General features: G+C 41.5%; 1 protein-coding gene across 1 annotated transcript in view; it reads right to left on the bottom strand.

Annotated features, from left to right (window-relative positions):
* The window catches only part of GRB2 (growth factor receptor bound protein 2), a 43,033-nt gene extending 26,808 nt beyond the window's left edge, over positions 1–16,225 (bottom strand). The window contains exon 1 of the mRNA XM_039716240.1: positions 15,876–16,225. Within this exon, the coding sequence (XP_039572174.1) occupies positions 15,876–15,953 (78 nt within the window). The 5' untranslated portion in view covers positions 15,954–16,225. The remainder of the gene's footprint in view (positions 1–15,875) is intronic.
* Positions 16,226–16,509: the final 284 nt, after the last annotated feature.

The raw sequence follows: 16,509 nt of genomic DNA, 5'->3' as shown, positions 1-16,509 counted from the left end.
TTATTTAATGTTTTTATTGACTTATGTCTAGCAACGTCTTGAACTGAAGAGGAAAGGGACAGGTATTTAGTCTGGCTGATCTTCAGAGTGAGAATATTTAATAGAAAAGGGAACTCTGCTCGTTTTCCTGTAACTGCACAGTTGCTCCCACTTCCCTGCTGCTAGCGGGACATGCACACACAAGAGGAAGACACTTGCAAATGGTTTCTGATCCGAATGTTGAACATGTCTGACTCACTCCTGTCCTATTTGCATAATGCAAAGCACCCCAAGAGCCTGCAAACCTGAGTGTGCCAGATCACACCTCACTGGGGGCACTTTGCACCACTGGCTTGAGAACACTAAACTCACATTTCACAGGATTCTTCAATCTCACCCAACAGAACCCAACAAGGAGAAAAGAGATTAAAGAGATTAAGCTTTACTGTACAACATTACAGGAACACGAGTGATTTCCCTGCTCATGTAACTCTGAATGGGGGAGAAAGAAAGGATAATAAAGAGGCCATTCAATGCAAAAAGATTTTTAGGGGACTTGCTTTCAAAGGTTTGAGAGGGCACATCTCCCTGCACCTGTTTCAATGGATGGGTGCAGGTCATCAGTCACACTTCAAAAGACACCCAACAAAAAAACTCAGCCTGGTTGGTTTAAAAACAACAACAAAAACCCAATCAGGATTATGCTAGCGTTGCACTAATAACCTGAAGTTCAAATTCAGTTCAAACAGCCCATTGTTACATGCTGTTCAGGCCACCTCTGGAGGTTGTTAAGAGATGGAACTCTGGTCACTTCCACCTGGCCAGGCTCTACTAAGAGAAAAAACTTTCAAATAACAAACATATTGAAAGACCTTTGTTCACCAAAGCCATGATTAACACTGAATTCAAACTTCTGGGCCTGCAAGAAGCAAACCTTCCTGTCAAAAAAACCCAGTCACCAAGGCAAACACATTAAATATAATATATATTTAAAAAACATACAGAAAAAATGGATTTCAGTGGATTTTACAGTCAACTAACCTTTCTGAAAACATATTTAGTCACAACTTTGCTTCACAGGTTGTTCTGAGCAATTATTCTAACAGTTTTGACAGCCAATAGAACCAAACTGCACCAACTACTTATGCTCAGTGATCTTTCCAAATCTGCAGTTTCCCAAACAACTGGTTTAGGTTATAAATCCTTCATTTCCTTCCCAGGTTTCCACAGGTCTTTGATCATGAGGCATACAACTTGTATGTCAATATTCTTAACATTGTATCTTCAGTAATTTGATGACAAAGACTTGGGCAATCCACTTATCTGTGTAAAAGATGGGATTGATCTTCCATCAATCCCACCTTTTACACAAGTGCCAATATTCCAGCCTCTCCAGCACAAAGCTTCCTCAGTGCTTTCCCAGTGACTCGTGCCTTCAGCATACACAAACCTCAATAGGGCAAACACACCAAATTCTCTAAAAACAGAGTGGGGTTGGTGTACCAATGTCTCATGTTGATCTTCAATCCATGATAACTTTCAGAAGAAATGTATGATTGTTTTCAGACTGCTATGGGATAATGATCTATTGTATCCCAGAAATCTTTTAATGACATTTAAGTTTAGCCTATTTTTGGGTCACAACAGGCCTGAGTCAAAAAAGTTGTAATTCATTCCAACATTAATCCATTTTTCTTTCTTCTCCAAACTCATCATTAAAATAAGGTTCAATTAGTGGAGAACCGATAGGATACAGAATTAAACACCCACAATTCTGTACTCAAGTCTGGAATAACAAATTCTGGGGTCACAGTGGCCTCAATTTAACCATAAAAAGCTCAGCAATTTCTGGCCAAACAGGAAAGCTTAGGCTTTTTTTCAAGGAGAAAAGAAAAACACCCTCCCACCCGAGCCTGTAAAAACACAGACTCCTCAGGAGACTGAGAAAAGAACATGCTTTGATAACTGCTGATGGAGAGAGGAGCTGGAGAGAAGGCCATCTGAACCACAGACATGGAATGGCAAAGGATAAGATCATTCCTTTAAAACAACAAAAGCTATCAGAACTAAATGGCATTTGTCTAAGCCCTAAAGAAGCACCAGATGTCATTTGAACAGCAGAAAGTGGAAAGACATCAATAATCTCCTGTTTTGGAAAGGAGGAGGAAAGATGGCACTGTACAGCAAGGATCACACGTGGGCCATAGCTGCTGATGGTCTGTGACATCCCCTCACACCCATCACTGCTCCTAAGCTGACTTCAGCTGGGAAAGTACTCCAAGAACTCCAAAGCAACTTCAATTTTCATTCTACCTCAGGAAAAGTCCAAATTCACAGCTGTGGGGGCTTACTGAAAGTAAACTGCTCAATTACACACTGGAAGGGAGGGGAGAGGGGAAAATGAGAAGAATATTAAGAAGAAAAAAAATAAAAAGGTCAACATCTGCACATCAAAGTAATGCTTAAAAAAATCCCCTTGTGTAATAAAGTTCCTCTTTCACTTCAGAACTAATAAAATAGCATTTGTTCATGTCCAATTCTCCCATAAAAGGAAAATAAAGCATTTAAATGCCATTTACTCACACAAAATTTAGAGTAGAACTTTGTATCATGAACAGACTGAGACTACACTAGGTCTCTTGTAGCTCACTATCCCATGGATTGGGCTAGAAACAGGGTCCAGAGTTACTCAGGGTCAGAAAGAAAACCAGTATCCTAACAGAGAAATAATTTTTTAAGTTTAAAAAGAAACGCTACTTACATTATCTCAGAAGAACAGAAAATATTAAAGTGATAAATGCTGCCCTTTTTTAATATAACATAATATTAGAAATACCAGCTATATTGACAATAAAAGTCTATTGCTGCTCTCTTGGCTTGTGGGCAAGAACAAAAAAATCCAAGAGTCTCCTTACATGAATAATGCAGAAATGCAGATATGAAATGCCAAAAGCAGTAATTTGCTCCAAAATTTAAAAGTCAAGACAGCTGAGGCACAAAATTCTTTATGGAAAAGATCAGAGATAACTAAAACCATCTCCTAATTAGTGTCTCAAATTAGAAGAATTGTTCCAGGTCAAGAACAAATCAGAACAAGAACAGAACTCGTGCTGGCTCCGTTGCAGTAACCTGGGAGGGATATCACAAGGCAGGTCACTGACACCTGAGGGTGTATTATTTGACCACAGACTAATTTTAAGCTTCCAAGCACATTACAGCAGCACAGTATCTCTGTTGTAAGTCACAATAAAAGCTAAGGCATTAAAACTCTCCCTTACTGGGAGATTCAACGCCTTGGCCCCAAAAAACTCCCCCTAGGGCCCTGATAAGGGGTCAATCATTCCTACACAACTAAATGGGATTTTTGAACCATGCATTAGTGTGGATGCATCCAAGAAGATTCCCAACAGTGGAGTTCTGGGAAGACCTCAATATGTGGAAGCCAGCTCAGGGATGTACTCACCAACCAGGACCAGGCCTTATCTAAAGACTTTAAAATACATATGATAAGATGACAGATGCTGGTTTGGTCCCAGCTGCTTTGCAGCAATATTGCCAGTCCACAGCCATAAAACCTCCCTGGAAGTAGAGCAAATATCCAATTAAGTTGACTCAGGCAGCTGTTTGGAGGCTGGGCTCTTCTGGCAAAGCTATAAAAGCAAAAAGCAATCATCACCTCAGACCTCCACTTAATCAGTGGCAGGAGAGAACAAAAATGTAACTCTGTGTAGAGGGCAGATGAATCACTCATTGTGATAAACTGGAAATAGTCACAAGGCTCTTCTAAGGTTTATTTGAGCTGCTTCTTTTAAAAACCCAACAACTCATATTTTGGCTACTCCTCCCCACAAATGTGCTCATTAACAACATAAGAACCTCACCCTTGGTGGTTAAAAAAGAAACCAAAGGGTCAGTGTCTGCAGCACAGGGAGGCTGTGCCACAGGATCTCAGGACAGGCTGCAGCTTCAGGAGCCATCCAAGAAAGCAACAGTGGGGTGAAGTGGCAAAGTTCATCAAGGGAGTGACAAAATGTACCCTAAAATTCATCAGTTACACTGATAACTTGTAATATTAAATGGCCAAGTAATAAATGGAGATTAAATACAATATGGAAATAATGTGTGAAGAAAAATACAACCAAAGAACTGTGAATGTATGAAACTGAGGATTTTAAATTATTACTCCTCAGTAATTATAATACAATCAAAGGGAGAGCAATCTGAAAATAAATTAGAAACATTACCTGTTTCTTGTAAGAACAAAACAAGTATTTTGACACTAAATTTGTGTCAGCCCCTCCATACTCTGAGTACTTACATTTAGCATTTTTTAGGATGGGTTAAAATGAACTAAAAAAGTTGCAAAAAGAACCAAGATAAAACAAAGCAAGGAATGGGTTTTGGACTGGAAGAGATCAGACTCTCCCTCTTTCAGAAAAAAAAGCAATCAAGACAAGAAGACATTTGCAAATCAATTCTCCCCATGAGAAGCACAGGGGAGATGTTTTCCTATAGTCTCTTGCAAGGGGAGGGGGAGAGAAGAAAAAAAAATCAGTAACGCTCCTAGGTAGCATGTTTTAAATGAAGCAAGTGACTTTATTCCACACAGTACATGTTTGTTATGAGGCTTTCGTGCTGTAATGTACAGATAGATTCAAAACGGGTTTAGAAAGATGCACAGAAGGTGTGGCCCAGGCACAGCCTCCAGCCGAGTGAGTCACTCCAGCCTGACTGAAGGAAGCCAACACCTTACACAGAGAGGAAGATGATGTCCAGGGCCAGACATCTGACCAACACAGCACTGGAGTGGTCCATCTAGCCCAGTGCAGAATGGCAAATGTTCAGAGTACAGAGAAGAACAAAGGAAAAACCTACGTGTAAACAGTTTTCTATTTCTTTTAAATGTGAAAATTGCACGATTCACTTCAGATGGGAACTACTCCCAGAACACTGTGAAGAGCAGAATTTACTTCAATCAAAGAATGTTTGAAGCATTAATACATAATCCATTATAAAGGTACAAAAACCAGAATATTATCTGTATCAACCAACAGCAAGTGGGAGAAAGCTGACTAATACAGGTAGCTGGCAGCACAGTACAAGGGCCATGTGAAAGGTCAGCTCAAATCTGGCTGTGGGGGCTGAGAAACCTTGGCAAACCCAAGCACACCCCAGGAGAGTTACCTGATCCCTGCCATTAGGACATGAGAGTCAGTTTTCACCCATGTGGATGATGGCCTCTCCCTCCCAGTTAGTACACTGGGAGTTTTGGGAACAATGAGTGAGGGAAAACAGATCCTCTTAGAAGATTTTCATTAGGTATGGCCAGACTTCTCAGTTTTGACTGCAATTCTGACCAAGAAGAGCTAAATCCAGTTAGAGTCAACTCAAACTTACAAGACTGTGTAACAGTATTTTCTTTGTGAGGACTTCAAACTAGGGAGCCCCAAAGGGTTCAGAAAAATACTCTCAGGGGGAGGGGAGGGGGGGAATTCAGCCACTTCCACAGAATTTCAACCTGCAGCACTCCTGAGTCACCCACAGATCTTTTTCAGTAGCTGACCAGCCTGTAGAGCAGCTCTTTTATCAGCATGTTGCCCTATGTTTAATAACTTCAGCCTTCCTGGAATGTTAAAAATAATGTTTTCTTCGCAACAAACAAGCTTTAGGGGGAATTTATTACTCATCATGCAAATAGAATCAACAGTGCCTCTAATCTTACTGCGACATCATGCAGGTGTTTGTAATCCAAACAGAGGCAGGTGGACTGAAACACAAACTTTTCAAAGGAAAGAAAGCTCAACGAAGTTTATAGAAAGACTGGAAGCCTTTTTACTTATGCCCTTCCTTTTTACATTACCTAAAGAGAGCAAAGGTAACAGCTTGCGAGATTTCCAGACACAACAAGCTGTAATGGGAAGGGTGCAAATCAGGAAATATGGGTCAACTATAATCACTTTGGTTATCTTTATTTTTGTGACCCTGCAGAGAAAGTTGTTGGTTTCAATTTGAATTTTTCTAGGTAGTAAGGTTGGATGTGATGATCTTAGGGGTCTTTTCCAAGCTAGGCAATTCAATGAGTTTAGGGAGAGTCACAAGAGTCTTCAGCTGCCCATTCTGGCAGAGAGCAAATGACACTCTGAACCTTACAGGCAATTTTTAGGGAAGAAAAATGAGGAACAGATCTCTTCTTAGTGAGGTGTACAGAAATGTCAAGACAGCTTGAGGCTGGAAGAAAGTTTTAACACCCCAGCACAAAGAGTCAGACAAATCCACACCATTTTTGACAAACTACAGTTTCAGGAGAGGTAGGGCAGAGGTGGTAGTGCAAAATGTATTTTAAGAAATAGGGACAGAAATGAAGGCAAGGAGGAAGCAGAAGCAACTTCTGCTTCCTCCATTCCAGTGGCCAGCCCACGCTTGAGCACTTCCATCCTTAAGGATACATCTTGTTCAAGTAGTCATTGAGGACATGCAGAACATTACAGAAACAAAATTTACCTGTGAAATATATGCACAACAGGTTCCCCTAATACAGCCTGGACAAGGCAAATTTGTCAAGCTGATGTTCACGTCTCCAAAATTCAAGCATTATTCAAAGGCAAGGTTGGGAAAAAGAACATTTTAATTGCCAAATTTAATCTTTAAAAGTGTTCAGTATCCTTGGATGCCACTTTCTCCTCATCTTTCTCCTTGCATTTGGTTCTTTTCCCTTCTTCTGCAACTGTGGGATGCACTTTGAACCCTTGTTTCCCTCCCCCCTCCCAAGAATTTCCTTGATTAGCTGTGCCCCAGAAGTAGTAAAGATTAGAGCACAAACCCTGAACTGCACAGGAGTTCAGGGAAATACCTCCCAAGCAAAAGTGGCAGATTTTCCATAGGTACTCACAAAAGGTACACACTTCTGCAGCTTAAAATCCTACTTATTCTAAAATAAATCCACTTAGACTAGGAATCTAAGCCTAGCTCTTTCCAAGCAGACCATAATCTATTGTTAACAGCAGTAAGTAAAAACCAGATCAAATGGTTAAAGTATCATTTTCATACTTATGCTAAAGAAGGGTAGGTAACAAAAGAATACTCAAAATTTGACTGTACATCAGGACTTATAATGGCAAAACCTACTCAAGCTCAGCAAGAGTTGCAAGAATTTAAAATTTTGTGCCAATTTCTCACAAACCAGAGGGCTGACAAGCTCATACTACAAGTCTTCAGTACTAGCAGAGCTGCTATGATTAGTGGAACCTGCTGTCTCATACATAACTCATGAAGAATTCCCCCCTTTCCTCCCAAGGGAAACAATTTTGCATAACAGCAGCACTTCCCCCCCCTCCACAACCTGTAGAGTTTTAGTACAAGTTAGAGCAAGAAGTAGGTTGGCTCCATGGAGAAAGCATGAATTCCAGAGACAAATTATTTAAATAAGAGGTTTTAGAGACTAACAGTATAATTACAGTTCAGCTGAAGAGAGGGGGAAAAAAAAATAAAAAAGCTTTCTGCTCTCTCTGCATGAGGTCCAGCTGCAGTGGAGCCAGCAGGCAGCTCCCAGCACTGCGTGCAGGCTGACACGAACTCATGCAAACCAGTAAATCCAGCAGGTACAAACAGAATATTTCTACTCTGTTGAGTATTCTCTTGTATTTTATTTATAAAGGGCAGTAACATTTGAACATCACCATTCTAAATTAATTACTCCACAGAGACTGACAATCTACTTCCTAGACAGAAGTAGCTGGTCCTAGCTTTTGCCTTATTCCAGTCACTGTTCTGATCTGCCACCACAGGATCAAAACCCAACTGATTTCATGAGTCCCCAGTACCAGGACTATTTGCTTTTCACAACCTCAAACAATTGGAGACAAAAGAATCCAAGATCAGGTACAGAAATTCAAGTGAGCAGTCATTGCTGAAGGGGACAAAAAGCCTCTTAAGGTCTTCAAGACATTTACAACATTTTTCAAATGGGCTTTTAGTCAGTATCTATAGAAAAACACCATTCTTTTCTTAAACAGACAACACATACAGGCTGAGGAAAATTATGAACACAACCATTTAAAATGCAAATTTCAGATGCATCTAGTCACTAATCAGGAAGTATTGTAGAGTAGCATCTGGGATTCAGGAATATAATAAATATCCTAAAAATAATTTTCATGAGCAGTTTTGGAGACTGTCAGTTCACTTTTTGCTCCATTAGAGCTCAGCTGTACAACTCCGTGTGTTTAGCACATGTCATCATGAAAAAACACATTTTTAAGTTTGTTAAACCAATTCTCACTTGAGTTGTCAGATGGTGGCACCAATCATGCATACAAGCCATGGGAACAAGTTCAGGCTCCACCACAGACATTCTGCTTCACAACGTTTTCTGTTCCATTTGAACACCTACTCCTAGGAGGTGTTACAAAATGTCTTCAAAGCTGAAGGCATGTGCCACTCACATATTGCTTTAAATACTCAGCAACAGGGCAGGGGCCTCAAAGTGACAAACGAGGACAAGCCCCGGGCTTGACAGATTGAAATGGACAATGCTGCTGGTCTGTCTAAAAAGATTTGGCTATTTGAGGGAAAGAAACAACTTCATCCAGTATTTCCCAATGTAGGAAATTAAAACAAAACCAGCTCAGCCCAAAAGTCATAGAAAGTATTCTCCTACCATATTTTCTCTGCCAAGGGCCAAAGATCCAAAATCCATATTTATTTCCAAGTGTGTATTAATTATTCCAGTCACTGGTGCTCGCCCAGCCTGGGAGATAACTGCCACTGCAGGAGCAGCAAAGGAAATGAAAGAGCAAGAACAGCTGGGGGATAAAGCTGCAGATAAGAACTGTGTATCAAACTGCTGCACTATCAGTCTCCTGATCTACCCTTCAAATGCAGAACACACAAGTCACCTACTCATTTGCATTTTAAATCTAACACAATTTTCAGAGAAAACTGGAAATGATAGAGATCAAAGGCAGCTTTCCTAGCAAAATGCTAAATGAAGCAAGTAAAACATAACACACTTGGACCTAGTGCCTCTTTTCACTAGTGCCCCAGTGGAACAGATATCTACACAAATGCTCCATTTCTAAGTCTGTAAGACTGGGCAGAGAAAGAACAAATGCATTCCTTGGGTCACTTTCCTATATAAATATTCTATTCCCAAGTCACAGCTTCATCTCCCTGGCTAGGCCACAAAGACACACAGGAAAAACTCAAAACTCATCTCCACTAGGTCCTGTCTGCTGTAGAATCCTTTGCTGATGTGAATGGCTTTAAATGTGTTTTTCTGGGGGAGGTGGGGGACATGTGTTGGTATGTTGGTTGGATTTTTAAGGTTGTTTGTTGTTGCGGTTCTAAAATTAGCTTTGATTCTTCAAACCTTTTAAAATGCACATAAATAGAATTATTAAAAATTTAGCAATGGTTGTAATTCAGGGATAAAGAGCAAGTATGGAAATCTGCTATCTTCAGTACAATAGCTTATAATACAATACTTCAATCTCACAGCAGTTGCAAAAATGTCCAAACATTCTTTTTAGTAGCTCTTCTAGTTTAGATTTCTACTGTAAAATAATCAAGACTGGTAAATTAAAGCCCCTTTTTGCTCAATTTGCGATTATAAGATTTATTTGCTGCAGTGTTGTTAGGGCACTAATGCCTAATTTTCTTATATTTTCATAAAATAGGATTAGTTTAGCCCAGCACTTTTTTTTTCTCCTGAAGTTCAGGCTTTAGTATTTGATTTACAGTATGTAGCCCCCGGCAATTTCAAAGCAAGAGGGATTTTATCAAGGGGTCATATAGTTCACTCCTTGTTAGGCTGAGCTCTACACAGAAAAACTGGATTTCTTATCTTCCCTTCTTAGTTGGATCCTTATTAATTGCAGAGAGAAACCAGACAAGTCTGAATATCACTACAAACAAGATCCCTCCTCCAGCAATTAGCAGGACTCTGCACACAAACTGAAAATCTATGAATCCTTAATACATGCCACTAAAAATCATAATCTTTCTTTTCTTCCCTCAAGCTGTGATCAAGCTCTTACCATTTTAATTTAAAACAAAAAATTAAATCAAAGTTAGTTCATTAACAACCAGGATGTCCAAGAATAACAGATGTTATTGATCTGAAATTCTCACACAATCCCTAATCACAATAGTTAACACAACAGAGATGTCACCTGACCAAAGAGGGGAGGCAGCATTTTTGTGCTGCCAGTAAATAAAAACAAAAGCATGTCACGCTTGTTGCAGTTTGACAAGCAGGTTGAACAAAACAGATAAATAATTTATCGAGCCAAAATGTGATTTGCTGCTATGCCTGTGCTAACACTTGTCTGTCACTCCTGGCACATCACAAGCTGGACCTTGCAGAGAGGCTGTAACAGCTCTTCCACTAAACTGGCAAAGGCAGCTGAGCTTCAAATTAGCACCATCTCCCTGCTTATCACAGAATGCAACACGTGCTAAGGCAGTGTCACAAAGTCAGCTGAGCTGACCACTAGCTACAGTCAGTGTTTGTTCAACACCCAGAACTCCTGCAGCCTTCAGGTACCTCACAGGGCTCATCTGTTTCTGCTTTCAGGGACAAGTTTAGATAATCTTCATAAAAACCTTCTAAATGAAAATAAAGATGCCATATTTAAGGTGGAATGTGTTTACTCCTTGCTTGCAAAGACCACTTTACACCTTCAGACTGGAATACTCCATAACTATGTCTCCTGCACAGAAATACCTTCAGCAACATGGTCTTTGTCTAAGCAGGTCCAAGCTCTTCTACAAATACAGAACACACGCTTTGTTAACATCAGCTATTTCCTTCCCACACACTTCATCCTCTTGCCTACAAAAGTTGGCTAATGGAACATAACCCACCTTCAGATTACTTTCATACATAAGAGGAACAGTATTTGAGAAGTTTGCACCCAAACCAGGCCTTGAACACTTTGGCAGATCAGAAGAATGCAGCACCATCTCCTTGTGACACAGATCTCCAACTGCCAGGCTGCCAAATCAACTACATTTCGGATAACTGTACTCTGTTTTATGTCTCTGTAGTGCTCTGACAGTTTTCCCACCTTAGACTGCAATATTGATCACATATTGATGGCAATTATCATCTCAATTCAAGGCCACCTGCCAGGGAACAAGACCTAAGCACACCTCTACAAATCAACCATCACACACAGCAGAGCTGCCACTCACTGCTAAGCCACAGAACAATGGAGCTTGGAAGGGCCTCTGGAAGACACCCAAGTCACCCTCCTGCTCAAAGCAGTCTAATTAGATTAGAGGGCTCAGGGACTTGTCGTATCTCCAAGGATGGGGATTCCACAACTTCTCTGGGCAACCTATTCTAATATTTGACCTATTTCACTATAAAGCACATAGCGTTTGCAATTTGGTTGAATCCTTAATTCAGAAAATTGTTTCTCACACATTAAAATCATCAAGACCACACAGAGTCCATCCCATTACAACAAATGGGAAATGATGGAGGAATGTGTAAAGAAGGGAGAGGAAGGATGAATGTGAAGACAGCTTCACTCAAACCAGGAAAAATACTGGCACATCTCTTCAGCAAGCCTTGATCTTCTGTTCTGTAGGACAGACACCACGGCACAACAGCCAGTGCAGGTGAAGTCACAGAGGAGGGAGGGGAAAGAGCAGTAGGGAGACAGTGCTCCCCTCGTTTATCATCTTCCTGCCTCTATTTGAAACTGTTCCACTCTATCCTGACACAGAAAAATGGTTTTCATGCAGGAACTGAAAATGCCATCTCAGCATCAACTGTTAGCAAACACTCAAACCTCTTAAGGGCTGACAAAGAAAATAAGTATGGTGACAAACACTCCTGTGGACAGAACCTGTGACAAATGTCAAATGTATGATCAGAACAGGAAAAGTAATCTTGTCTTGGCTGAACCAAATTGTGAAGTGACCAAAATCCTATCAAGGAAATCTTCTTTTCCTTGATTTTCCTTCCTTTTCTTCTTTCCATAAGGAAGCTGGTTTGTGTATCATACAAAAGCAAAAACCTCAAAATTCAAGATGATTACCTTTTACTTAGAACACCACCTGGATAATTTGAGTCATAAAAACAATCTCTAAGCACCCCTGAATTCATTATGATGAACAGTAGATTATTCACTTCTTCAGAAAAACACTTTCCAGCTATGCCCCAACCCTATGACAAAAGAGAAAGAGGAAATGGAGCAGTAGTTTATAGTTTAAAGACAAAACAATTTTAACATGTAAAATCTTAATTAATATGTTTTGTGCTCCTACATTAACCCCACAGAAACAGTTCTCAGAGCCCCATGGCATTAACTTTACACTTCTGATTAAATTTAGAAGGAGTAGAGAAATTACAATGAGATGACAAAGAATGTGATTTTTCTTCTCTTTTCTCCTCCTGGTTTCTGCCAAACCATCAGCATGTATTAGATACATTTTAGATCTGAGTATTTGGCACTTAGCAAGAAGGCTGATAGTTTTGGGGGACATAAAACCTGAGTAACAAATACTGAGACTGAATTTAACTCCTCCAAACTTCAATATATACAGAAAAGAAGGGTGAAGACTGTAAAGGCATCAGGACAACTGTAAACTGCTCAAAGTGAAAAAAACAGTAAATCAAGATTTCAAGTAGGAATCTTTCAGGTAGGAATCCCTCAGCTTCCTTATTTTATTTTTTAAGTAACAGGATGGGCCACCTTCACCCCTCCCAGCAGGATCCCAGTCACCAACAAGTTCCTGTGAAGCAACAGGAAAAGCATGAAGCTAGAGAGCTGCAGCACTGTCAGAAGGAAGCAGCACTCCTGCCTTTCTTTGGAAAAGGCTCAGCAACTAGTATTTAGAGTATGTGAAGTTTAGAGAAAGCTGTCAGTGAGCATCTCCTGAGAGGCAGTACCACATGGTGCTCCAGAGCCACTAGGCAGAAGAGCAGAGGACCCACTGTGCTGCCAGGGTTACAGAAACCATAGGAGCAGCTTTTACCACGTAGTGCCCACAAGAAAAAAAAAAAAGGCCAAGCACTTTTCCTCTTCACTCAGCTGTTTTACAATTGCAAGCCAAAGGTCAACTATCTTCACTCACTTTTGGAAACCAGCCACAAGATTACTAACAACCAGCTTAATGGCTCCAGTTCAAGTGCTATTCAATCAGGTCCTGAATCTGTGGGTAGCAGCAGTAATGGCACATGACATCATAGGCAAGTTATCTGCTGAGGTCAGAGCAGCCACACTGGGCATCTCTGCCTTCTCTCCTCACAGGGGAAACATGGACTTCCAAGGACTGGGAATGAACTGTTAGACATTTTGTTCTTGCCTTGTGTGACCCATCTTGCTACAAATCAACCCTCTGCCATCCCCAAATGGCCAGAGCTGGTTCTCTGGAGTGCATCAGCACAGGGGTCTCACAGTGCAAAGGCCTCACTGTGCATGAACAACACAAGGCCTCAGCAAGGGACACTGAAGGGTGCAGGTGCACCCAACATGTTACAAGTTTATTCCTCTTCCCAACTCCTTTGAGGTCAGGAGGATTGACCTGGTTAATGAGACATCACATGGGGCACATGACTGGGATACCCCAAGATTTCTCAGAGCTCTGACAAACAGATCTGGCATTTCGGGTGGAAATTAATTTCCACAACCACAAACACATTTGAAGTGAAACAGATTTTTCAAAGCAACAAAGTGCCACAGAAGTTTGTCAGTTTACCCATACAGTTCTAACTTGTTTGGATTTATTTGTCTGAAATTCGCCAGCTTTCCACAGTGAATCTCACCACGCTGCACAGAACTCAGCTCAACTCTGTGCTGAAGGATTCCTGAAAGTCCTGATGCTTCCATTCACTTCAGTGACAATCTTGAGCAATTTACCACTTCTATGCTCAGTTTATGCATCAATGATGTAAATATGTAAAATTTGTGAACATTTTCATATGAATATGAACTGAAAAGAAAGGAAATACAGATTGAAGAACTGGGCATAAATGCTTTGAGGAAGTGTTCAGCCTAAGTTTAGGGTAAAGTAGGAAAACCCTGTGAATTCTATGAAAAATATAATTATTAATGCAGCGTACATGTTTATATTTGTGTGACAAAATTGCATCTATGGGATGACATCAGTTAGACAGGACTCAAGAACATCTTCCTATCAGCCACTGTGCACAGATGCAAGACTTTTAACACAGACTATACTTCAGTAACACCAAAAAATGTATATTTCCTTGAATTCTTAGAGAACATATTTTTAAACAAATGAAAATTTTATTGTATATTTTCATGTACATAAACTTCTACCCCAAACTAAATGAAAATAGCTGAGAATACACTTTACAATAAACTATATTTCATTAAACTTCATTTTTCCTTCCTGTTCAGCATTTTCTAAAAGCTGACTTCAGCTATGCTCGACTTCAAATACACTGTAAAAGTTGAGGGCAGCTAGTAGTAACCCAAAATAGAAGAATACAGCTCAGGTTAATATTAAAAAAAAAAAAAAAAGAAAAGCAAGGTTATCACAAAAGGTTTCCAAAATTCTGACAGTCTCAAACATTTAAAAATAGCCCTAGGAAATACCCTGGTAATTTACACACACAGTGGCACTGAGGTGTACAGGTCTAACAGGAGTTTTTAGGCCAATTACGGGGCAGGGATGTGCAGGACACACACAGATGCAATCATTTTAGAAGTTAAAATCTCAAAGCATGATATGCTTTAGCAATTTTTATCTGTTTATTGCCTCACATCCTTAACAAAGCCACAATTGAAATATCAGCTATAAAATATTAGGTTTACCCATACAGGTTATTTTTCCAGCTTTTTTAAAATACTAGTTAAAATCAAGCCCTTTCCTGGCAAAAATGTTGAGCAGATGAGTAATCCCACTGAGGTCTGCAGGACTTGATTTGTCAGCACACACACAGTTACAGCCTTACATCTGCAGGAAAAGCAAAACTCTCAAAACTGCTTCTACTCTAAGCATTTTAGGAAAAAAAAAAGCAACTTAAAGATACCTTAACACTAAATATATCACACTAGGAAGGTGAAGCCCACCTTTATGGAGAAATAGTGACTATGAATGAATTCATTAAAGCATTTTGCAGTATGGCTCTTATTACTTGGAAGAAACAAAGCTCTGAGCTACACTTCACCGAGGCCAAATCACTGAGGATTTCTGTGTTTTACTACCTCCTCAAAATACAATTTTGGGCTTGTTCTGTGTGTCCAGTTTTATTACAGTTGTAGAAACTCAACTGTTTTTTCAAATTCCTGTAATATAGCCAAGATGAAGCCTAAAAAGCCTTTGATATATTGAAAGACCAAAATTCCTCTAATGCACTCCAACATTCACTTACATTTGCACAGATCCATTATATATTCAGCCACAAGCTTATCACTCCAGTTCATCACAACTGAAGATAAAACTCAGCTTCAATATTTGACAGACTGAAGCTAAAAGATTATCTACTGAGAAATAATCCAATCAGTGTTCTTTGATATTAGAATCCTTGGCAGGAGGCAAAGAAAAGGAATACCAAATTGATCTTGATTACTTCACGGGGCTTCCTCTCATAATCTCTACGCTGAATTCCCCTTTATCTTGTACTTCTGCTTATTTGCTGCCGTGTTTATGACTAAGTTTTCAAATATTCCCATCTCAGAAGAGAGAACTGAGAGACTTTGGGATGCATGCTTAGTACTGAAACAAAACAGCCTCTCCTGCTCTCAGAGGTGCGTGTGTCTGGGAGTTAGAAGATCTTGAGGCTCCGTAGAAAAAGGAGATGGCATTCTCTGGGGACCCAAAAGAGGGTCAGGTCAGACGGACAGGAAGAGACTCGGAGAGAAACCGAACAGCCCAGGGGTAAAGAGGGAACTCCCGAGCCCGAGCCCTCCGCTTACCTTAAGGATATCGCCCCGTTTGAAGCTCAGCTCGTCATCCGCGGTGGCTTTGAAGTCGTACTTGGCGATGGCTTCCATGCTGGGGCTGCCGCGCCCGGCGGTGCGGGCGCTGGGCAGGAAGCGCTCCCCGAAGCCTCCGCTCCTCCCGCGGCGGCGGCTCCCGGCTCCGTGCGAGGCGCCGGCCCCGTCTCTCACATACAGCGAGGCCGGGGGACGATCCGCCCTAGGGGAGGGGGAGGAGGAGGAAGAGACGGGCCATGAGGGGAAGTGGCACGGATCGATGGCCGGGGCCGCGCCCAGCGCCGCTCCCTCTGCCCGGCGCGGCGCGGCCGCCGCTTCCTCCCGCCGCCGCTCGCCCGGGCCCGGCCCGCCCGAGTGACGCGTCCCGCGGCCAATGACAGCCCCGGGGGCGGCACCGGCACCGGCAGCCGCTGCCGCTCCTCGCAGCGTCCCCGCCGCCGCCTCCCCCGGGGATCTCTCCCGCTCCTCGCAGCGGTGATTACAGCGCTGGAACGGGGGCAGGACGTGGCCAGCCGGCCTCCCGAGGGCCCGGCAGAAGAGCCCCGGGCAGGCACCACAGAACCGGCACAGGCTCCGCTGCCCACCGGCTGCCCTGGGAAAGACCCGTCTGGAG

This window comes from Passer montanus, unplaced genomic scaffold (genome assembly GCF_014805655.1).
Source record: "Passer montanus isolate IOZ18808 unplaced genomic scaffold, ASM1480565v1 scaffold35, whole genome shotgun sequence".
NCBI lineage: Eukaryota > Metazoa > Chordata > Aves > Passeriformes > Passeridae > Passer > Passer montanus.
This window is presented reverse-complemented; position numbering and strand designations above follow the sequence as displayed.